Source organism: Tursiops truncatus, chromosome 5 (genome assembly GCF_011762595.2).
Source record: "Tursiops truncatus isolate mTurTru1 chromosome 5, mTurTru1.mat.Y, whole genome shotgun sequence".
In the NCBI taxonomy this organism is placed as follows: Eukaryota; Metazoa; Chordata; class Mammalia; order Artiodactyla; family Delphinidae; genus Tursiops; species Tursiops truncatus.
In genome coordinates, this window is record NC_047038.1 from 116,485,518 (window position 1) to 116,508,807 (window position 23,290).

At 43.5% G+C, this 23,290-nt stretch overlaps 1 protein-coding gene across 3 annotated transcripts in view; it reads left to right on the top strand.

The window, feature by feature from the left end:
• Window positions 1-23,290, top strand: part of TBC1D9 (TBC1 domain family member 9) — a 109,252-nt gene that overhangs the window by 55,964 nt on the left and 29,998 nt on the right. For 2 of the 3 annotated variants that reach the window (XR_012332162.1, XM_033857344.2), the window contains exons 3-9: window positions 5,794-5,912; window positions 13,111-13,339; window positions 13,773-14,034; window positions 15,808-16,015; window positions 16,844-16,897; window positions 21,768-21,974; window positions 22,876-23,046. Coding sequence is in view for 2 of the 3 variants with exons in the window: in XM_033857344.2 (XP_033713235.1) it covers window positions 5,794-5,912; window positions 13,111-13,339; window positions 13,773-14,034; window positions 15,808-16,015; window positions 16,844-16,897; window positions 21,768-21,974; window positions 22,876-23,046 (1,250 nt within the window). In the remaining variant the exon portion in view is untranslated. The remainder of the gene's footprint in view (window positions 1-5,793; window positions 5,913-13,110; window positions 13,340-13,772; window positions 14,035-15,807; window positions 16,016-16,843; window positions 16,898-21,767; window positions 21,975-22,875; window positions 23,047-23,290) is intronic. The other variant, XM_019926504.3, reaches the window with a different exon arrangement.

The following is a 23,290-nucleotide window of genomic DNA, read 5'->3' on the forward strand; positions in this document are numbered from 1 at the left end:
CTATCCATCAGGGTAGGAGAGGACCTTGGCATTTAAGTAAAGTATACAAAATAACGACATCAACCACTAATTCTTACTGCCAAGCTTGGATGAGTTACCTGGGCCTCTCTTTTCTCAAAGTGATTATAAAGCTATGAGCATACTGTTATGACCTGTAAGAGATTATAAGCAGAGTTATGTAAGAAGCTTATAATAGTTACACAAGGATTGTTCAAGTAAAGGCCTGCTTTACTTCAATCATACATTCGCTTTTCAATCGAAACATAATAGTGTCGGGGCCAGAGAGATTTGTGCTGAACATATGGTCTGGCAACAGTTCAGCAACTGGTTTCTTAGTGCTCTGACCTCAGAAGTTAGAAATGTCTTCTGCATCACATTTCAAGAGGAGATCTTTGTGTCCTGTTGCTTATGATGATAATAGCAAAGTAACTGTTTATTTAGTGCTTTGTATGTTCCAGACCTGTGCTAAGGACTTTACGTGTATTATCTTCCTTAATCTCTAGCACAAGCTGCTGTGGTAAGTGTTGTTACCTACGTGTTACAGATGAGGAATCTGGAGCGCAGAGAGGTTAAGTAACTTCTCTGTGCTCACAAAGATAGTATGTGGCACGGTAGGATTTGAACCCAGGTGTACTTTTTTGACATCAAAGTCTGTGGTCTGAGCCATTAGGTAATATTGTCTCCCTGATAATCAGGCCCCTTATTACTGCAGAGGATCTAACCTCTATGCATACTTAACCACACGTCTAAAATATGTCAGGAGGGCCTACTGTGCAGCAATTAAGAGTGTAGGTTATGGAGGCAGAAAACTCTGCATTTGATTTCTTAGAAACATGGAAACCTTAGTTTCCTCATCTATAAAAGGAGTGTAATTGGACCTACTTGTAGGATTGCTGTGAGCTTGCGTGTCTATAGTGAAAGCATGGCGCTGGGCCTTGGTTAAACCAGCACGAATAAGTAATAGAAAACACTTCATTATCACTATTTAACCTGTTTAAAATTTTAGCTTCAGTTGGATGTGGATTTTTAAAACACGAATCTCCCTTTTGTTTCTAAAACTGTTCAAATTACCACATTTGGGGGCGTTGTATCTCTTGCCCTCTCCAAATACAAGTTTGTCCTTTTTCTGGGTGTAGAGAGTACTTTGTAAATCCTACAGGGACAGCAGGTGTCACTCCAGTGTATTGGGTACTGCCCTTGACTTCATTTAGTATTTAAATTTCAAAATTATCATCTTTGGGGCTAAGGTTGTATGTGGCTAAGGCCATAAAATAGATGGTTCCCTTTATTTAAGTAGCTTCAAGTGCTATTCATTTGAGGACTGGATAGCTCTGGGATCCAAGCAGCCTATTCCAGTATCTGAAAATACTGGATTGGTTGCATTTTAATCTCTGGGAGGTTTAGTGGGTTTGTTTTGCTTTGTTTTGTTTTCTGCTGTGTCACAAGAGGTTATTACTTTTGCTTGTACACACAAATATATACCTACCTGTGTGCATACACACACTCTTGATCGGTAGGAATTTACCATCTTAGATATTCTGGAATTCAGGTTTTTAAGTCAGTGCTGCAGTCCCAGGGCCAAATTGTATTATTATTAATCATGCATCACAAAAAAAATATCCACTGAATAGCTATCGGTGGGTCTGTAAGCCTTTGTTCTTAATCCTCGGAGGCCAGATACAGTAGAATCAATTTTGTGGGTCCGCTTTTAATGCTTCTTTGTGGACTTCCTGCACTTTAAGGTACATTGCAACCCAGATGAGAAATTAGACTAGGCTGACTTAGTATTTTCCATCATCTTCGATAGTCTTTAAGTTTTGCCCAGGTATACACACAGGGCCTGTGGCTGGTATTCTGAAAACAAAACAAAACGCAACACTGCAAATGATAAAGATTCTCATTTTTCCAAAATTAATTTCTAAATACCCTTAAGCCCCTCAAGTGTTGATCCGGTTTTTCCCACAGCAGAAAGCTTTACCTTGGATTTCCTGAAGGCTTCTCATACCCAACACAGCTTTCTTTGTTGTTTCAGCTGATTGCACAGTCGGGTCGGCTTGTTTTTCCTGCTGTATCTCTGTAAATGCAGCCTTTCCAGAAAGTTGACTGCCAAGTCCTTCCTTTCTCTTCTGAGGCCTACCACATTTTGCTCAAACTGTTGGGTAAATAGACCAGCCCCCTTTTCAGAGTCGTGGCAAAAGCGCTTTGTGTTATCTCACTTTACACAGTAACAAAAGGAAAATTCCAGGCGCTTAAATATGGCAGCACTTGTACTTATTTTCTTGAGAAATGAAAGAGCCATTGATAAGGAACATGGAGGATCCCAACATGTTTCTTTTGGAGTTTTGCTGGTTCCTAAAGGGTGGTCCGGCCAAAGTGTCAGTTGCTCTTGAACTGTTAGCAGGGTGTTTGCTCTGTGATCTCTGAGAGGTACCGTGGACTTTCTGTTTGTTCTGGGATGAGAAGTGGACACCTGCTTCCAGAGATAATTTTTACTAGATTGGCATCTTCAGAATGTGTCTTGTCTGCTGGAGGAGGGAATCCAGCCCTGCCTTTTAGGTATCTTCATGCTTCCCGTCTCCAGAGTCTGGAACTTCGAACACCTGTCCTCATTTTTTGTGCATCTAGGAAAGTGTTCAGAGAATATGGTACATTTGCACAGTAAATATAAATGGAAAACGTACATTTACATTTCTCTCCCTGGAAAGTATCTGTTGGGTATAGATCGGAATCCATAAGTAATTCTTGAAACTACCATTGGCTGATGGCATTTGTGTCTTTCTCTTTCCTCAGTTATGGTGCTAATGGTTTCTTATAATGGTATACAAAGTTCTTCCTTATCTACACCCCAGTCTTCTGTAACTTTGGAATCTTAGACCTGGATATAACCAGAAGAAACCTCTGAAACCTCTTTGGTAGCATAGGAGTGGTCCCAAAGCACCCAGCAATCTGAAACAGTTGAAAACCTAAAGATACTGAGCTTTGACATCCCAGCGCCTCTCCTATACATGGGAGCTGTGAGCGGCTGGTGGTGACTCCAAAAGGCCAGCCTTTTCATGTGACAGTGACAAGTGTGGGAGAAGCAACAGGAGATGGAGGATAGCAGAGAAGCAACACAACAGCAGCAATGGGGGGAGGGGATTTACAGACAGAAATATGGGGATCTACATCCCAGGCAATGAGAAGTAGAGAAAAGAGCTGGTAGTCGTGTTAGGTGGTGGCAGGTGGAGATTGTGGAAATGACGGACAGTGGGGCAGGTGAAGAGGACGAGGTCTTGGGGCAACAGAGAAGGCAGTTGGGGAGGGGGGGGACAATGTGAGTAGTAAACCTGAACTTTGATATAAGTGTGCTGAGATGGCTACTTGAAGACGGGGATCAGCCCTATAGACCTTCATGTAATAACCATGAAAATCGGAGGTACGAGTGAATGTTTGTTGAATGAGTGCATGTACGCATACACCATCTCCACCATGGCTGTGTGTGTGTGTGTGTGTGTGTGTGTGTGTGTGTGTGTGTGTGTTGGGGGGTGATGGGGGGGGTGGACCTGTATGAATAAACACAAAAAAAACCGAAGACGGTGTGTGTAAAGGTGAGGGCACACCTGGTCTGCCCTGGGTCTTGTAGCTGATGGGCTCTTCTGTCCAGGATAACCAAGGAACAGTGAGGTTGACTTGTGGTTAGATTCCACCACCAGTATAACAGGAACTCCAAGGTCAAGTACCTGGTGTGATCACCTGGTAAAGGGCAGCACATGGTGGGATACCAGTCAACAGCCAGACTGCCCCAGCGGAGCCAAGGGATGTGTGCAAACCGGCCTCTGGAAGGCACATCTGCGATCCACATAGGCAGGGGCGGAGGAGAAGCAAAATCAGAGGCTGGGAATTGTGCCCAGTGGGTCTGCAGAAATCCTGCGGTCCCTTGGGTGGCCGGAAGTGCCTCTGTCCTGAGGTGTGAACATCTGACTGTTGCCAGTAGGTACAGGTGGGACAGCGGTTGGAGGGCACGTGGCTGGCATTCACTCTGGACTGGGCTCTGTATCACAGCCAGTCACAGCTGGTGATGGGAGTGACCTGTTTACAGACAAGGAAGGGTACGATATGCTTTAGAAAATTTTCCAATCCCTATTTAAAATTTTAAAGTCTAAAATGTTTAAAGCTCTCTGGCTGACTCATTCCCTAAATATTCCAAATGGCCATTGTACTTTGCATCTGAACAGTGTTTTCTACTTGCCAAAGTGTATCTATAGACATGATTCCGTGTGATTTTTTTTACAACGTTGCTCTGATATGAGTAAGGGGTTGGGTATTTTTATCTGTCTCCATGCTACATGTAAAGAGTTTGAGACAGAGAGAGATGAAGCAAACTGTCTAAAGGCACCCAACTGGCTGGTGGCAGAGAGGGAGGGGAGCCCAGGTATCCTGAGTTCTACCTCTTGCCATGACAACGTAGTACTGAGTCATTGATTGCTTTTCCAAGTGGTTGACTATGGCCCCGAAAGAGTGAGCCATGGAAAGTGCCTGTGAAGAGCTCCAGACAATCTCTTCTTTCGTGTTCCGTAGGGCTGCCTCTCCCCTCAGAAATTTGCTCTTCATCCTCTGCAGAAGCATTCCATGTAGGCAATTTTTGGTGCTGAGGCTTAAAGTAAAAGAAAATGAACGTGGGTTTGGTTTGGTTTGGTTTGGTTTGGTTTTGCCTTTCCTTGATCAGCGGATCTGAAACCCCTCAAACCTGCCTCTTATTCTCCAAGAGATTTTAGTTCTGTTCCTCACAGGTCTGAGTATCATTGTGGACACATTTGTATCTTTGACCTTTCCCAGTCAGGAACGAGAGTGAGATTCTGAGATATTTCGAATTGCTGGTGACGAAGAACAGAGAGAAGCCATTTTTAAGAAATCAATTAAAAGATAAGTTGGAAATCTAAGGAGACATCTGAAGGGGTGAATCGTTCTTTAATTCTGAATTTATGTATATGATATGGGTGATTTCTAACACATTGTTCTTCTGCAGGATCATTAATGATCCCAGAGCAAGAAAAAGAAATTTTAAAAAGGAAGGCAATTTATTACAGTCTTGACAAACACGTTGTGTTGGCATCCCTGTTATGCCCTGCATTTGCGAGTAGAGAGCAGGGTGCCAGGTTATCTATGCTACGAGGCTGAGGTTGTTTCAGTTCGGAAGCTGCCAGGCGAGGTGACTTGTGCTTCTTCTTTCTGATTTGGATGGAGGCTATGAGGATGACCTCATCCCATTACAATTCAGGGCAACTGTGCTGGTGAGAGCCGGGCTGCTATTCCCTAGCGATAGTCCATTTTCACATCTCATTCATAATTGAAAGGAGTGAGGATCATTTTTTGCCCATTATAGGAGGTGGTTACATCAGCTCTCCAGTGACATACCAGAGCCCTCATATTGTTGCAACTTAACAGCTGTAACCTAGTATCCTACAAGATCTGCGTTACCCTGAAAAGTGCAGGTCCTTGGGGGAGAAAAGGAGATAGGGCTAAATCCAGAAAGTGAACAGGAGAAACGTTGCTGCCTTCTACTCTGAAAGACTGTCCAAAAAGTTTCTGGACTCACCTGATCAGACGTGACCATAACACAGTACTTACTCTTTGGGTTTCTACATCCTTCAGCATGTTCTGTGTGTCCCTTCTGAAGGAGAGAAAGCGTTTGGAGGCAGAGCTGGTGGGAACAGTATTCTCCTTTCGTGGCACTGCACATGGATGAAGTGAGCCTGGTTTTTAAAGTATCTTTTACTTGCTGACATTTATCATTATCATTTTACATTCGTACAGGTGGTTCCAGAAAAGAAATCACCGAACACTGGGAATGGCTTGAGCAGAATCTGCTGCAGACACTTTCCATCTTTGAAAATGAGAACGATATCACCACATTTGTGAGAGGAAAAATACAGGTAGTTGTTTATTAACATGGAATCTTTTTTTAAAAAAAAAACCTTTTCACTGGAAAGAATTTCAAACACAGAAAAGTTGCAAAAATAAAAGTTGTATAAAACACACCTGTAGACCCTTTACCCATATTCCCCTGTTGTTAACAATTTATCCCGTTTACTTTATTATTTGTAGGCTCCATTACTCTATTTTAGAGGAATTTCCTCTAGATGCTTCAGTGTATATTTCTAAGAACAGAGCTCTTCTATTAAATAACAACACAGTGTTAACAACAGTTATCGCCTGCAGTAAATTTAATATGAATACTATAATAGTTGGCACATATTCCAATTTTGTTAAATGACCCAATAATGTCATGTATAACATTTTTTTCCATTCCAGTGCAAGATCCAGTCTAGGAAGCTACTGGATTAGTTTTTTGTCTCCTTCAGTCTGGATCATTCAATGCCCTTTCTTTGTCTTTTATGACATTACTGTTTCTAAGTGTATGGTTGTTTTTTTCATAGGACATTTTTCATTTGGGGTTTTGTCAGATGTCCCTGCATGATTTGCTTCAGATTATGCATTTCTGGATGGGACACTTCGTAAGTGATCCTGTGTCGTTTCCAGAGTGTCTTTTCTGGAGGCACGTGACACCCGTCCACCACCCATTGGTGATATAAACCCAGCAAAGTGCTAGCCAATTTCTCCCCTGGAGAGTTACTAATTTTACCCTTGCAATTTTCTGTAGGAAGACACTTTAAGGTTCCAGAAATATCCTGCTCTTTATCAACATTTCTCCCTTGCTTTAGCATCCATCAGTGATTTTTTTTGTTGAACCGATCTTTGTTGTGATGGTTTACAAAATGACGATTTTCCAACTCCAGTGTTCCCTCACATTTAGTAGTTGGCACCTTCCACTCTAAGCAAGAGCCCTCCCTCTATTTACCTTTTTATCTGTTTATTATTGATATGGACCTGTGGCTTCCTGTGTTTTTCAGTAGCTTCTGTTTCATTGCTGGGCTTATTTTGGTACTCACCCTCTTCCACATTTGGCTAGAGCCCCTATCAATTGCCTCCTTTTCTAACTAAGATAAAATGTTGAAACATTCATTATATATTTTTAATTAATTAATTATTTATTTATTTATTATTTTTGGCTGCATTGGGTCTTTGTTGCTGTGCGCGGGCTTTCTCTAGTTGCAGCGAGGAGGGGCTACTCTTTCTTGCGGTGCATGGGTTTCTCATTGCGGTGGCATCTCTTGTTGCGGAGCATGGGCTCTAGATGTGTGGGCTTCAGTAGTTGTGGCTCGTGGGCTCAGTAGTTGTGGCTCGCGGGCTCCAGAGCACAGGCTCAGTAGTTGTGGCTCTCGGGCTTAGTTGCTTGCTGGCATGTGGGATCTTCCCAGACCAGGACTCGAACCCGTGTCCCCTGCATTGGCAGGCGGATTCTTAACCGCTGTGCCACCAGGGAAGCCCTGAAACATTCATTATTAAGCATAAGTTTATGTTTATATACTTTTGGCTTCTTAATTTTATATGGTACAGAAAGGCTAAAGATATCTGGATCTTTTTTTACCACACTAAAAAAGAAAAAAAAAAATTGCCTCCTTTGTCCTTATGACTTGCTCCCACTACGCTTTTGAGCGCTTCCTACCCTGGTCTAACAGGGTGTTCCAGACTCATCTGGTACCTTCCCTGACCCAGGCCTGGAATCGGCCATTTGTTTCAGTTTGCTTTCCATTTTAGGCTCTTTCTTCTTCCTGACATTGAGAGTTTAATTTTATTTATTTTTTGAATACAGAAGATATTAACATGCTTCCAAAAGTCAAAATTCCTCAAAAAGTGTTACCTCCTCCTGCATCCTTGCTACCCTTCTCTCCGCAACCCCTTGTAGTTAACCAGTCTCATTGCTATTCTGGCTTATCCTTCCTGTGTTTCTTTTTGTAAAAATAGGCCAAATATATGTATTTTTCTTATTTCTCTTTAATTCTTGTACATAAGGCTCCCTGTATATATGCTCCTCTGCATTTGCCTTTTTTTTAAAAAAATTAATTTATTTATTTATTTTCGACTGTGTTGGGCCTTCGTTGCTGCGCACGGGCTTTCTCTAGTTGTGGCGAGCGGGGGCTACTGTTCGTTGTGGTGCACGGGCTTCTCATTGTGGTGGCTTCTCTCGTTGGGGAGCACGGGCTCTAGGTGCTCGGACTTTAGTAGTTGTGGAGTGTGGGCTCAGTAGTTGCGGCTCGCGGGCTGTAGAGCGCAGGCTCAGTAGTTGTGGTGCATGGGCTCTAGCTGCTCCGTGGCACGCTTGTTTTAGTATTGTTTTAATTTGTATTTATCTCATTTATGAGTGAAGTTAAACATCTTTTCTTATGTTTAAGGGCTGTTTTTATAACCCTGTTTGTAGACTGTTCATGTCTTTCACCTATTTTTCTCTGAGACTTTGGTCTTATTTTTCCTTAATTTTTAAAAGCTCTTGGGACTTCCCTGGTGATCCAGTGGCTAAGACTCTGCGCTCCCAGTGCAGGGGGCCCAGGTTTGATCCCAGGTCAGGGAACTGGATCCCGCATACCACAACTAGGAACCCGCATGCCGCAGCTGAAGATCCCGCACTCGGCAATGAGGATCCCACGTGCCGCAGCTAAGACCCGGTGCAGCCAAATAAATAAATAAATATATACATATTTTTTTAAGTTTTTTTTTTTTTTTGCGGTACGTGGGCCTCTCACTGTTGTGGCCTCTCCCGTTGCGGAGCACAGGCTCCGGACGCACAGGCTCAGCGGCCATGGCTCACGGGCCCAGCTGCTCCGCGGCATGTGGGATCTTCCCAGATTGGGGCACAAACCCGTGTCCCCTGCATCAGCAGGCAGACTCTCAACCACTGCGCCACCAGGGAAGCCCATAAAAGTTCTTTTTATACAAAGCCTGTTAGCCCTGTATCAATGACGTATGTTTGTCATTTGACTTGGCTCATGATAATTTTCGCCAGGCAAAGTTTACATTTTTATTTGGTCAAAATCATCAATTTTTTCTATTATAGCATCTGCATGTTCAGTCATAGAAGCCTTTCTTTAAATCTAGGTTAAGGAGGAATTCTAGGAAGTGATCCAACAGTGTTTCTCATTAAAATTCTACAGACTGATCAATTTTTATTTTATTTCTTCTACTGTACTAAATTTTTTTTTCTTTTTTTTTTTTGCGGTACGCGGGCCTCTCACTGTTGTGGCCTCTTCCGTTGCGGAGCACAGGCTCCGGATGCGCAGGCTCAGCGGCCATGGCCCACGGGCCCAGCTGCTCCGCGGCACACGGGATCCTCCCGGACCGGGGCACGAACCCGCGTCCCCTGCATCGGCAGGCGGACTCTCGACCACTGCGCCACCAGGGAAGCCCCCCAACTGCTACTTCTTATTAGTGGTTCTCATTCAGTCCCTTTCATCTATTCATTTATTTATGTCTTCTTTTCATTCTTACATATTTTTGGCTCCCCGTCTGAAGGCACTGATAACTTTGAAATGTCACATAGGCTGTAGATGTGTGTGCCAACTGGCAAAGGTGTTTCCATCCCTCTTCCCTCTGAAGTGGCTTCTTCTCCCCACCCAGAGGTCCAGTGCCCTCATGCTGCCTCCTGGCTGTCTACAGTTCCGTAGGATAGCACGCTACCAAAGCCTGCTCACCCTCAAAGCAGCCGAGGTCCAAAATGGGTCTCCCCTGGCCTCCATCAAAGCCAACATCTCTATTCTCTCAGTGGAGTAGCACCAAAAGTAATTAGAGGAAACAACCTTACCTTAGATACTCTCAGGGAAGTACATTGCTACTACCGATGCCAGCCATTCAATCCTCCCATATGACAAAAGAACAGGAGTCAGCAACTTGGTACTTAGCTTTCCAAGTTAATTTTGCTAACTCAAACAATTTTAGACTTGGAAATCTGTGACTCTGCAGGACACAATAAAGACTAAGATATGGCCCCTTAAGATACATGCTAATTTGGAAAAACAACATATATACCCTTTTAAACTTTTTTTAAATTTTTATTTATTTTATTTATTGTTGGCTGCATTCGCTCTTCGTTGCTGCGTGCGGGCCTTCTACTTGCAATGAGCGGGGGCTACTCTTTGTTGCGGTGCACGGGCTTCTCATTGCGGTGGCTTCTCTTGTTGCAGGGCACAGGCTCTAGGCGCGCAGGCTTCAGTAGTTGTGGCTCGCCGGCTTGAGAGCGCAGGCTCAGTAGTTGTGGCGCACGGGCTTAGCTGCCCTGTGGCATGTGGAATCTTCCCGGACCAGGGCTGACACCTGTGTCCCCTGCACTGGCAGGCAGATTCTTAACCACTGCACCACCAGGGAAGCCCTACCCTTTTAATAATCTTTTATTAAATGTCTTTTAGTTGCTAGGTACTGGTGGTAAAAACTGTTCGAGGCATTATATTTGTTTTTGAAATGTATATTTAGTGGTTGAGGGACATATAAACAAAATACTTTCAGCCAACATATAAAGAGAACACAGAGATGAGAATGCAAGTCCTCATTTGGGATTGGGTTAGTTTCACAGAGGATATTTACACTGAGCCTGGATAGGTTGATTTGGGCAGATCAAGAAAGGGGTTTTATGGCATGAGATGCAGATTGGACTTTTTCCCTCTTACACTGATAACCTGTGGACATTTTAAAGGTGGGAACGCGTGTAGCCATACAAAATATATCACAGTGTGGAAAGATGCCTGATGGCATGCCAGTTGCGAAGCCACTGTGATAATTCCTGGACTATGTAAAGGGGCTAAAGTTGGCTTCTTATTAGAAGAATAGGCTGGAGACTTGTCTTGGGTTGTGTTTGCTGTTATAGTTGTTTACATAGTCTGTTTTTTTACTAGAATTGAATGGTGATGGAGATAATGGAAGACTAAAGCCCTCCTTCCCCTCCCTCCCACCATCACTCCTTAGTACCACAACTGCTGGCAACTAGGGTGGAAGGTCTGGCAGTGAAAATAAAATTCAGGACATTATATGTATTGAAAAATAAATTTCAATACATCAGGCAGAGAGAATCAAAAGTACTTAATGTGAGGAAGGACAGTCATAGCTGGGAGAAGGATTCATAAGGAGGTGGGAATTAGACCGGACTTTGAGACTAGGTAGGATTAGTGAAACAGACAACAGTCTGATCCTAGATTTTAAGCACTCAGAATGGCAGGACCACAGGCAAGAAGGTAGAAAAGCACAAAAATGACACATTCAGGCCCTGAGTGTGCCTTAGGTTGACTAAGGCAGAAGAAAACAATTGGGAATCTTGTCAGATGTAGTACAGTGAGAGCAAAGGTTGCAGTGTTGGTTGGATCAACAACGTGCATGGTATAGAATTTTAGATTTTATATGGTGATTATAGGGAAACAGAACTTTGATAATAAGAATTTTGTAGATTTTTAATAAGTTTTAGGAAGATAAATTTATAGGGAGTATCCAGCATATACTGGGAGCGTAACAGCCCAGAGGCAGGAATTCTAGGTATGAGGCAATTTCAGTTTTCTATCCTTGGAATACAGAGGGCTCAGTCATGTCAAGGAGAACCCGAGAAGTTGCCCAAATTCACACAGACATGCAGTGACACCTTTGGGATCGAAACCCAAGACTTTCATGCTCAAAACCTCATGCTTTTCTAGCTACCTTGTGATCAGAGAAAATGGAGATGAGGTGAGAGGTATTTGGTGATTACAAAGTCAAGGTGGAATTCCAAGGAGCGTTTTCTGTCAAGGGATATAGGTAGGAGTCACTTTTCAGGGAATTATGAAGGAACTGGGTAACAATGAAACAGCCTCTCAAGCTACTATAATAATTAAATAGTAGATTAAGCCAGTCACAGGCCGTGTATATATTTTATTTCCTGTGCAACTGACTAAAGGTTGTGTGTCTACTCTAATTTTTGCTCCAATATTCACCCCATTTCTGCTCAGATGGTAGCTTATTCCTTTTATCTATGTTGCCTGATGTCATTCATGGCCCTGAGACAGTGGGTCTGTGGCCAGTGTCAGTTAGTGGCATGTGTTTTGGTCTTTCTTCCTCTCTTTCCATTCATGATGAAATTTCATTGAGTTTTTGTTTTTGTTTTTTTATTTATTTGGCTGCGCTGGGTCTTAGTTGCTGCACGCAGGATCTAGTTCCCTGACCAGGGATCAAACTCGGGCCCCCTGCATTGGGAGCATGAAGTCTTAACCACTGGGGCACCAGGGAAGTCCCAATGTCATTCTTTTATTTATTTTAAAAATATTCATTTATTTTTTGGCTGTGTCGGGTCTTAGTTGCTTAGTTGTAGCACACAGGATCTTCTGTTGCGGCGCGAGGGCTCCAGAACACATGGGCTCAGTAGTTGCAGTGTGCGGGCTTAGTTGCCCTGCAGCATGTGGGATCTTAGTTCCCTGACCAGGGATCGAACCTGAGTCCCCTGCATTGGAAGGCGGATCCTCTTTTTTTTTTTTTTTAATTTATTTTATTTTTGGCTGCGTTGGGTCTTCGTTGTTGTGTGTGGACTTTCTCTAGTTGCAGCAAGCGGGGGCTACTCTTCGTTTCAGTGCAAGGGCTTCTCATTGCAGTGGCTTCTCTTGTTGTGGAGCACAGGCTCTAGGTGCGCGGGCTTCAGCAGTTGTGGCTCTCAGGCTCTAGAGCACAGGCTCAGTAGTTGTAGCACACAGGCTTAGTTGCTCCGCGACATGTGGGATCTTCCCAGATCGGGGCTCAAACCCATGTCCCCTTCATTGGCAGGAGGAATCTTAACCACCGTGCCAGCAGGGAAACCCTGGAAGGCGGATTCTTAATCCCTGGACCACCGGGGAAGCCCCTCATTGAGTTTTTGAGAAAGGCAGATGTTGGTTGACCTTTGGGATAAGTCTATCATGATAAGCTAGGAAAAGTAGTAGAACTAACAAAATCTTTTCATCTCCTCATGTGTAAAAGAAAACTATGGGCTTCATTCTAAGTGAACTTAAAAAAATGATTAGTACCAATAAACAGATATGAAAATCTATATTGCTCTTTGGAAATCTTTTAGTACATAAATGCTGCTTGTTAATTGGCTTAGAATTGGGGAATTGGCTTTGAAAATAATTCAATTTTTTTGAACTCTAGCCTTAGAAATTTTTTGTTCCTTTCCAGTTATGTACAAGATACGGGAAAAAGCAGCTCTAGTCATGGTGATACCAGTTGTGTGTTTTGTGCTTTATCGCTTCTTAGGGCATCATTGCAGAGTATAACAAAATCAATGATGTGAAGGAAGATGATGACACAGAGAAGTTCAAGGAAGCCATTGTGAAGTTCCATCGGCTGTTTGGAATGCCTGAGGAAGAGAAACTCGTCAACTATTACTCTTGCAGCTACTGGAAGGGGAAGGTTCCCCGACAGGGTTGGATGTACCTCAGTATTAACCACCTTTGCTTTTATTCTTTTCTGATGGGAAGGGAAGGTGAGTTCTCTAGAATTTCAGAGGGAAGCTTTTGAAAGTCTCCTGAGGTTTGCCTGCCCTGAACGCATAAACCACATCCAAACATCAACAATAATAAACCTGTAGTTGTAACTGGGCCAGCGCTCTTTTGTGACGACTTAACAATTGAATCCAATCATTTTTGGCTCAGCGGTTGTAGCGAAATTAGTTATGAAGTAGTAGAGATTCACCAAAGGTATAATTCATTTAGTAGACATGGACTTAAATCCGTAATAATTGTAACTCAGAATTTTTGTGGTCCAGGTTTGTCTGTTTAACAAACAGAACAATGATAAGCATGGGCACATAAACTCAAAGGAGGTCAGTGAAATTGGGGGGCAGGGTTGTTAGTTTCCAGTATCTCGAAAGGATTTTGAGCAGCTGTGTGTTGACCCAACCTTGTTCCCTGTGCTAGCCAAGCTGGTTATCCGGTGGGTGGACATCACTCAGCTCGAGAAGAACGCCACGCTGCTTCTGCCTGACGTGATTAAAGTGAGCACGAGGTCCAGCGAACATTTCTTCTCCGTATTCCTCAACATCAATGAGACCTTCAAGTTAATGGAGCAGCTCGCCAACATCGCCATGAGGCAACTCTTAGACAATGAGGGGTTTGAACAAGATCGATCCCTGCCTAAACTGAAAAAGAAATCTCCTAAAAAAGTGTCTGCTCTAAAACGGTAGGTGTCAGAGACTTAGCGTCTTTTAGAGACTTTAGAAACAAGAAACACATCTGTTCCTTTATGAAAGTTAACCTTTTCTGAACAACTTCAAGGGTTCAGAACAGTTTTCCAGGTATAGATACAAAACTGAAAAAGACTACGTAAGGCACTCCCAGTTCATTAAGCGAGGCAGACACGACCAGCTCCAGTACAATGGGATGGGATCTCTTCTGTTCCTATGAGCAGAGCGCCATGAGCACACACATGGGGAGATGGGCAGAGTGTGTAGGAAAGACCTCTCAGCAGAGCTGCTTGGAGCTGGGCTCTCAAGACATAGTAGACATTACTCATTCAGAGTCAGTAGGATGGATATTTCAGGCAGAGGGAATAACATGATGGGAGAAGCAAAAGGGAAAAGCACAGAGGGAAGTTAGTCCATCGCACGTGTGAAAGGTGGCTGGGCATGAGATGAAGTGAGGCTGCAGAGAGGCCTGGAAGTCTGGATCTGGGCTAGAGAGAAGGCGAGGGAAAAGCTGATGCTCTAAAGTATGATGGTATGCATGGAATTACCCCTAACTGAGGTGGGGATGAGGGAAGGAAGAGCTTGTCCAAGGGATATGAGGGCTCAGTTTTGATCGTGTTGAGTTAAGTTGCCTGCAGGACATCAAACTGGAATTGGCAATCATTGCCATCCAGCTGGTACCTGACAAGAAGTCACTGCAATTAAAACGCTTTTGGTGATTTGAGACATGTTTTGATAGAGTAAGAAGAAGATGGGTTACTACAGTGGGTTGAATAGCACGTGAAAGGCAAGACAAGGGCATTAGGACAGTACGGACTGCTTTTTCAAGAAATTCAATGGTAAAGGAGGGGACTTGCTCATTTTAGAATGAAAAAGATTTGACCAGAGGATGGTATGAAGTAGGCAGATGGGAAGAGTTTGTTGGTGAGGGGTAAGTGCAGGGACAGAAAGGAGCATGGAGATAAAGCTAGAAGAAAATGAATAATTTAAAAGGTGACATCTCATAGGACATGGAAAAGGATGCTTATGTGTGCCGATACATCTCCCTTTGAAACAGGGAAAGGAAGTAGGATGAGATAAGGATGGAGTTGGTTTTGGAGACAGGAGGGAGGGAATTGGAGGGCCTGTCTTTGCCCTGTGAAGCCAGAAACTGGATCGTCAGGGGGCAGAAGTAGCATAAAAGCTTGAGCAAAGAGGTTTAAACAGCTGCCATGATGAACAGGGTAAAGGAACTCATTAGGGAAAAGATCATAGTTACCTGAGGACCCAGATGAGGTTAGATACTCTGGTTGTCCTGGAGGTGGGTCGTTCTGTGTTTTGGGCAGTCTTATTGTCTACTCAGCGTGGACAGTGTCAGTCAGCAGATTCGTGTGGCTTGCGTGTACTTGCATTAGGTCGTTCTTAAAAGATAAGGCCCCAAGAGTGGCTCTGGATGAGTCATGGATAAATGTAATCATCTCTTAAGAAATTACTGTATTCTTTTAGAAAGAGAATTATTTCCTGGCCAGGCCTTGTTTTCCTAAGATCCTTTGACATTCACAGATACTGATTGCAAAATGGCTACACAAGGGACCTAAATACCTTAAAATAATTTCATTATACTTTTGGGTCATAGTTTGGAGTTAACGCCAGTAGGAAGCCAAGAAGGTAGGAGTAAGTCTCACTAGATGGAGGAGGGGAAAGATGGGCTGGGGAACCTCCATTGCCGCATCATTTAGACGTACTGAAACTTTTATTTTGTGGGGGGTGTTATTTTTGTTGCTTTCCAGCGATCTGGATGCCAGGGCAAAGAGTGAGAGATACCGTGCACTTTTCCGGCTGCCCAAAGATGAAAAATTAGATGGCCACACAGACTGCACCCTCTGGACTCCATTCAACAAAATGCACATTTTGGGGCAGATGTTTGTGTCCACAAACTACATCTGCTTTACCAGCAAGGAGGAAAACCTGTGCAGCCTCATTATCCCACTCCGAGAGGTAAGTGGCAGGTGAAAATGGAACTTTTAGGGTATTTTAAGAGTTTTACTGGTAATACTTTTCTGTGTATCTTTTACCAGCCGTGAGTTGGCTTTTAACCATAGGTGAGTGTTCATAATTCTTTGGTGAAATCTGCCACTCTTTTTTTTTTTTTTTTTTTTTTTTTTTGGTTACGCGGGCCTCTCACTGTTGTGGCCTCTCCCGTTGTGGAGCACAGGCTCCGGACGCGCAGGCTCAGCGGCCATGGCTCAGGGCCCAGCCGCTCCGCGGCATGTGGGATCTTCCCGGACCGGGGCACGAACCCGTGTCCCCTGCATCGGCAGGCGGACTCTCAACCACTGCGCCACCAGGGAAGCCATGCCACTCTTTTTTCTTTTTTCATATATTTTTAAATTTTATTTATTTTTGGCTGCGTTGGGTCTTCGTTGTGGTGCGCGGGCTTTTCATCGCAGTGGCTTCTCTTGTTGCAGAGCCTGGGCTCTAGGCACACGGGCTTCAGTAGTTGCGGCTCGTGGGCTCTTGAGCACAGGCTCAGTAGTTGTGGTGCACGGGCTTAGTTGCTCCGCGGCATGTGAGGCCTTCCCAGACCAGAGATTGAACCCGTGTCCCCTGCATTGGCAGGCGGATTCTTAATCACTGCACCACCAGGGAAGTCCCATGCCACTCTTTTATTTGTTGTCATTGCTCTAAGTGACCATGGGACCTGCGAGATATTTTCTTCCAGAGACAGCCTGGTATTTTAAAATGTAGATTTCATTCTTGTTCAGGTAAGGTGAGGCCAACAGAGCAGATGACTGTCATTGAAAAGATTGCTTGCTATACTCACAGATTCCACTAGGGGGAGCACGCCATGCCGTGGGGACCACGCAGGGAAGCACCAGGGTGAGTCAGCTGGCAAAGAAGCTGGGGAAAACGTGGGCAAGAGCCTTTATTGTGGTTTCCATGGGAAGAAACAGGCGAGGCAGGGTAAGCAGGCTTAGGATTGGCGAGCTGAATAGTTTTGGCAGGCTCCAGGGCAGAGGGCCTACCCCTAGTTGTCTGGTACCTGGCCCTGGGGTGATGAGGGCAGGTGAATGTGGCCCTGAGTGTGAGAGCAGATATAGGAGGTCACTGGGGTATGGGCTTGCATTGGTTGGTTTGCCTATAAAAGGCCTGCTCACAGGTGAGTCCTTTAATATCTCCAGGAGTTGGCTAACTCTGGGTCAAAAAGGCCCCAAGATGTGAAAACATCAAATACAGAAGCTAGAAAATGTAGTTACTACACCTGACTCACAGCCTGAGCAGCTTGGTCTTCAGAGGAGACAGTCTAGGTTGTGAATCAGAAAGCCAAGTGTTCAGATCTGTCCGGTTTGTCGATTCCTTGCATTAGAACCACTGGGACCACTGGCCACAGTGGCAGATTCCTGAGCCCACCCCAGATCTTCTGGATCGCTGCAAGTTTGGGAAGTCTGTATTTTAATAGAGTGCCAGGCTGATGCCCATAGACAGTGAAGACTAAGAAACATTCTTATTGTATCTGGGGTGGAGGTGCGTTCTGTCGTGTCCTCACAGCAATAGATTACTCTGGTACTTGTATGGAAGCCTTGCTGTTTGGGGTTGAGAAGCAACTCAATGTTAGGATGTCAAGGGCTGGCAGACCCACAGTTTCTGACCTGGTAACTTTCAACTTACTCTGGTCCTTTTCTAGAAATTAAGACGGTTAGAAGCTTTGGCTATTTAATCAAGGTTGACCCTTTATTAAGATTCTCTATAGTAAAGGATTCAAGTTTCCTTCTGCCTTCTTTTCTTTTTTTTTTTAACAAAATCATTTATGTAAGCAAATTTTGTTTGTTTTTTCTTGTTTCAAAAATATTGTATCATTATCACAGAAAATTAGTAAAAATACAAATAAAAAGAGAACAAAATTCAGTCCTAATCCCACCCTTCGAAGACGACGATGTTGACATTCCGCTGTACAGCGTTTCAGGCTTTCTATACATTGCTGTATATATGTCATTTATATTATTTAGATATAAAACATAAAGAATTTTTATTTTTTTCTTAATTCCCTTAACAGTGGGTGTACACTAAACTTTTCCTCGTATCATAAAATTTTCTTTTACCATGTAACTTCTAGTGACTGCATATTATTCCATTAATGGATATGTATAATTTATTTCTTCTTTTTAGGTTACCTGTGCTTGGACCTTTGCATTGTTTTTAGTTTTCTCCCAATCATATATATAATTTTCCTTAAGTGATAAGTTCCTAGAAGTTTAATTGGTGGATCAAAAAGAATGCAAAATGTTAAGCAATTGAAAAATCTAGTTCTCCTTCTTATAGGGTGAACTAAGTAGTATTATAACACATTTGGAGGCCAGGAATCATTGGGAGTGAATTCTGAGATGGGAGTGAATCGTTGGGAGTGAATTCATCAGGACTTACAATTGGCTCTGAAAGGCATTTCATGACTTTTTCCAGCAAACTTTGTCTTAGGGAGTTACTAAACTCTGTGTGTGTGTGTGTGTGTGTGTGTGTGTGTGTGTGTGTGTGTGTGTGTGTGTGTATGTGTGGTGTAATTGACATAGTAGTTTCAGGTGAACAAAGTAGTGATTTGATATTTGTATATATTATAGAATGATCACCACGATAAGTCCAGTTAACATCTATCACCAAGGCTGCTACTAAAAATTTTCTTCATCAAGTACTACCTGAACATAGTAAAGCAGAGTGACCTGGACTGGCTAGGGAAACCCATCCTGGGATTAAGAATGTACCGTGAATGTGTCATTTATGAATCTGAGTGAATCATCACTTTGTTTATCCAGAGAGAACTCAGGAGCAGAGAGGGGCTGGGAGCTGCTGTCCAGACGTCTTCTCTCCTGTTCCCCACCTCCCGGTTTGGTCCAGGTGCTCTGTGTACATTTTAGTGTGATTTATAATAGGATGGTGAGAGTTCGGGGGAATTGAGAGAATAGTGGTTCATGTCCTCAGCCCATCTTCTGCTTGCTAGTTTTCCCCAGCAGGTGGTAGCGCAAAGATCATTCAGTCATATTTCAGGGTAAGTCAGAAGAGGGACAATGGTAGAGGTAGCATTTAAAAATAAAGTGTGTTGGGCTTCCCTGGTGGCGCAGTGGTTGAGAGTCCACCTGCCGATGCAGGGGAAACGGGTTCGTGCCCCGGTCCGGGAAGGTCCCACATGCCGCAGAGCGGCTGGGCCCGTGAGCCATGGCCGCTGAGCCTGCGCATCCAGAGCCTGTGCTCCGCAACGGGAGAGGCCACAACAGTGAGAGGCCCGCGTACTGCAAAAAAAAAAAAATAATAAAGCGTGTTGTGGTTGGAGGATGCAGCATTTAAAGAAATGCTCAATGAGACAGCAGTGCCCTGTCCTTTAACCTGATGAATCGCTGAGATATATTCATGGTAAATCCCGAACCTCGACTAATGGAAGAAGCAAAGGACTTAATGTAATTTTTATTACCTCTAGGTATGATAATGACAGAAAAACACTAGGACGAGGCTCCCACCCTCCATCCAGGTCTGTTTGAGTAGAGGTGGTGTGCTGTGAATTGAGTTAAGCTGATTGATGAGCAGGACCCTCCGTGGGAACACTGCATCCTCCTTGGAACGGCTACTAGGAATTGTTGTTTTATTTAACTTTTTATAAATAAGTAGAAATATTGACTGGAGATTGTTAATATATATTCTACATACAGACTTAAGGTAGACCAAATCGATACGTGTTAAATGTTTACACAGAATCATATTGCTGTAGATTTTATAGAAATTACTGAGGCAGCGAAGCAGGAGGATAAAGTGAAGTGATCGGGGTCCTCATTAGAGATTCCAGATAGAGTCTCTCTTTTCTTTCAATTATAAGTTACCTTGTAAGTGTTCCATATGACACACCAAGATTTGATTAAATTTGATCTATTTTATAACCCAAGTTGGTAACGAAAATGTGTCTCATTATTCTGTAGAATATTCGGATATAGCTGTTGCCCGTTCCTGGTGGCACAAAGCTTATGGGGTAGAATTCTACTAGAACTCGTTTGCCAGTGAAAAATAGGTTGTAACCCGTGGGAACCTTCCTAGGTTTTCTGAGGGAGCTTTCTTGCTGTCTCTGTATTCGTGATCCTGCTAGATACAGGACTTTCCACTTTGACTCCATCACGATGCACATGATGTCTGTGTTTTAGGCAGAGAACTTGAACCTTTAATTCCCTTGACATCTGTCATTTAATCTCAGATGCCTGGTGACTAAAAGAATCAAAAAATCTACTGAGAGAAAAGGAAGTTTTTATCAGTCTTTTAAAATAAGCGTGTTTAACACATGTCTGAAGTGTCATGGGAAAATCCTTTTCATGATAAAGAAGTTGGGTTTTTTTCCCCCAGTTTCTCTAGCTTCTTTTGCACTGAGGGAAAAAAAACACTTTTATGTGCAACTCCAGGTATCTCGGAGATTCCTTTAAAAAAGTATAAGTATATATCTAACTTGTACATATTTATGAAGTCTGAGAACAGAAGACAGGTCCTGCAATTTTTTCCCTTTATGGACCCCAGTAATATCTGTTTGCACTTGGGACCATGCAACTTTTTAGGCAATTCCAAGAAGTTCCTTAGCCTTGAAGGGGAGAAAAGTTTTTAAAGTTCTGCTTGGGAGGAAATGTATTTCACATGAAAATGCTGATGAAGAGGTTGAAGTTGAACCTGTCTAGACTGCTTACATGTGGAAATGAAGAAGGGAAAGAAACTTAACTCTACAGAGTCAGAGCTGCTGCAAATAAACCATTTATCTAGGGCTGGCCTTGAGATCTTCTTCCTAATGTGCTAAGAAAAAAGTTGTAATGCATTTATCCTAGTTTCCAGTTGATGAAAATCCTATTATAAGCCACCAAATATATGTCGTCATTTCAAAGCTAAAACACATGCCCCTCTTTCCTACTTTTCTCCTGACGTGGTAGACTTACTACACCACACACGCTATGCGTGCGCGTGCGTGCGCACGCACGCACACACACACACACACTCACACACACACACACACACAGTCAGCCAATGCAGATGGGGTTGCAGTTAAGCTGTTTACGTCATGTCTGTTCAGAATCGAGCCTTTAAAACTTTGAAGTGGCAAGAGGTGAGGGGTGCAAAGCCCTGGAGTCTAAATGAGATGCTTGAAGGATTGGTGGTGTTTTGAAAGCCATCCCCACATTAAGCTGGTAAAAGGGCCCAGTGTCGTCGGTTGTTTCTGTCTCTTATAGATGAAGCAACAGCTAGGAGTCCTCCCTCTTATGGTTCCATTAAATTTTAATGAAAATCAAAGGATTCCTTTACAACAAGGTTTCTCAACCTTGGCACTATTGGCATCTTGGGCCGGACTTTGATGGGGGCGGGCTGTCCTGGGTCCTGTGCACTGCAGGATGTTTTAGCAGCATGCCTTCCTCTACCTATGAGATGCCAGTGGTACCCTCCACTTGTGACTACTAGAAGTGCCTCTAGATGTTGCCAAATGTCTCCTGGGGGGGGCAAAAATCCCTCTCGATTTATAACTACTAATTTAGAAAGACCAGTAAGATGATTCCAGCTCCAGTTTGATTTGTTACGAGCTGTTTTATTTTATTGGAACAGGACTAAAGAATCTCAGCTTGCCTCAAGAAAATAGAGGAGGTTTCTACAGAGATTTAAGAGTGTTGTGTTCTTTTCAGTGCTACTCAGAGGCTGTTGTCGGATAATCCCTGGAAAATAATACTCTTGGTGTCCTGTTTCTTTTCAGGTGACGATTGTAGAAAAGGCAGACAGCTCCAGCGTGCTCCCCAGTCCTTTATCCATCAGCACCAAGAACAGGATGACCTTCCTGTTTGCCAATTTGAGAGACAGAGACTTTCTAGTGCAGAGGATCTCTGATTTCCTGCAACAGACGACCTCCAAAATATACTCGGACAAAGAGTTTGCAGGAAGCTACAACAGTTCAGATGATGAGGTCTGTGGAAGGCACCTGCAGGTGTTTTGGTTCATCTTCTTACTCTTCCCTGGGGTGCACCTCCCTGTCTGTTAGTCTGATCTTGAAGCTTTGCAGCTGTGCTAAGATGGACCACATACTCTGATGTCTAGAGCAGTATCTCATTTAAATCTCATGGAGTTTATGTTTGGGATCATAGGGCCGGACAGAATCTTAGAGATCATCTGGTCTATCCCTCTTCTTTCACTGTTGAAAGCATTATTAAGTAATTTGTCCTGGTTACATAGCAAGTGACTCTGGTCTATATAAGTGACCTTGTTGGGAATGGTACAGAGGTCACTCAGAACTGAAATACAACATCATTATGATGATTTGATGATGATAAAATACGAATTGTATCCCTATTGAATTAAGCCCTAGACATCCAAAGAACTGGAGCCCTGACAGATATGTAATTAGCTCAAGTGAGAGAGCAACTTACTAGCAGCGAAAATACATGGCAAAAATGGTGAGCTCATGAGTAACATGCCTGCCCCCGTCTTCCTGCTCCAAGCTTCTGTAGGCATTTCTGAGGCACCAGAAGCTAGAGAGGAGGTGAGGGAGGTGATCCCATTAGCAGTTGATTCAACCACATCATGCTTTGCATGCATACTAATCAGAGAGACATGTGGCCAACCAGTTTGTTGTAAAAATGCATCTAAAATACAGAGGAAACCTATTTTGGGCATTGAAGCTCTGTGGCCCATGACCCCATCTAATCCCCATCAAAGTGCTGGTTTGCTGCCTTTCTCCTATTTTGTCACATCACAAGAAACCTCTTAGGAACCATGACGTAACTATCGATGTCTGTCCAGAGGACGCTGAAGAAGTAGATTCTGTAGCCAAAATGGTTCCAGCATCTTGTTGCTCTCTGCATCGGCAGGTGTATTCTCGGCCCAGCAGCCTCGTTTCCTCCAGTCCCCAGAGAAGCACGAGCTCCGATGCTGACGGTGAGCGCCAGTTTAACCTCAATGGCAACAGCGTCCCCACGGCCACACAGACCCTGATGACCATGTATCGGCGGCGGTCTCCCGAGGAGTTCAACCCGAAATTGGTGGGTGCCGCCTCCTCTTGCCCGGAACTTTCTATATTAGAACGATAACGTTGAAAAAATCGTTTTAAGTAAAAATAAACTCATCAACATGTCAATAGATATTTTCCTACAAGTAAAGGATATTTTGTTGAAGAAACACAAATGACATATAAATATAACATATAATGACATGGTTATATGTCATTGGGTTTCAGAGTGGTTTCATCGTGGAAGGAGATGTTATAGAGGGTACAGCTGACCTTTT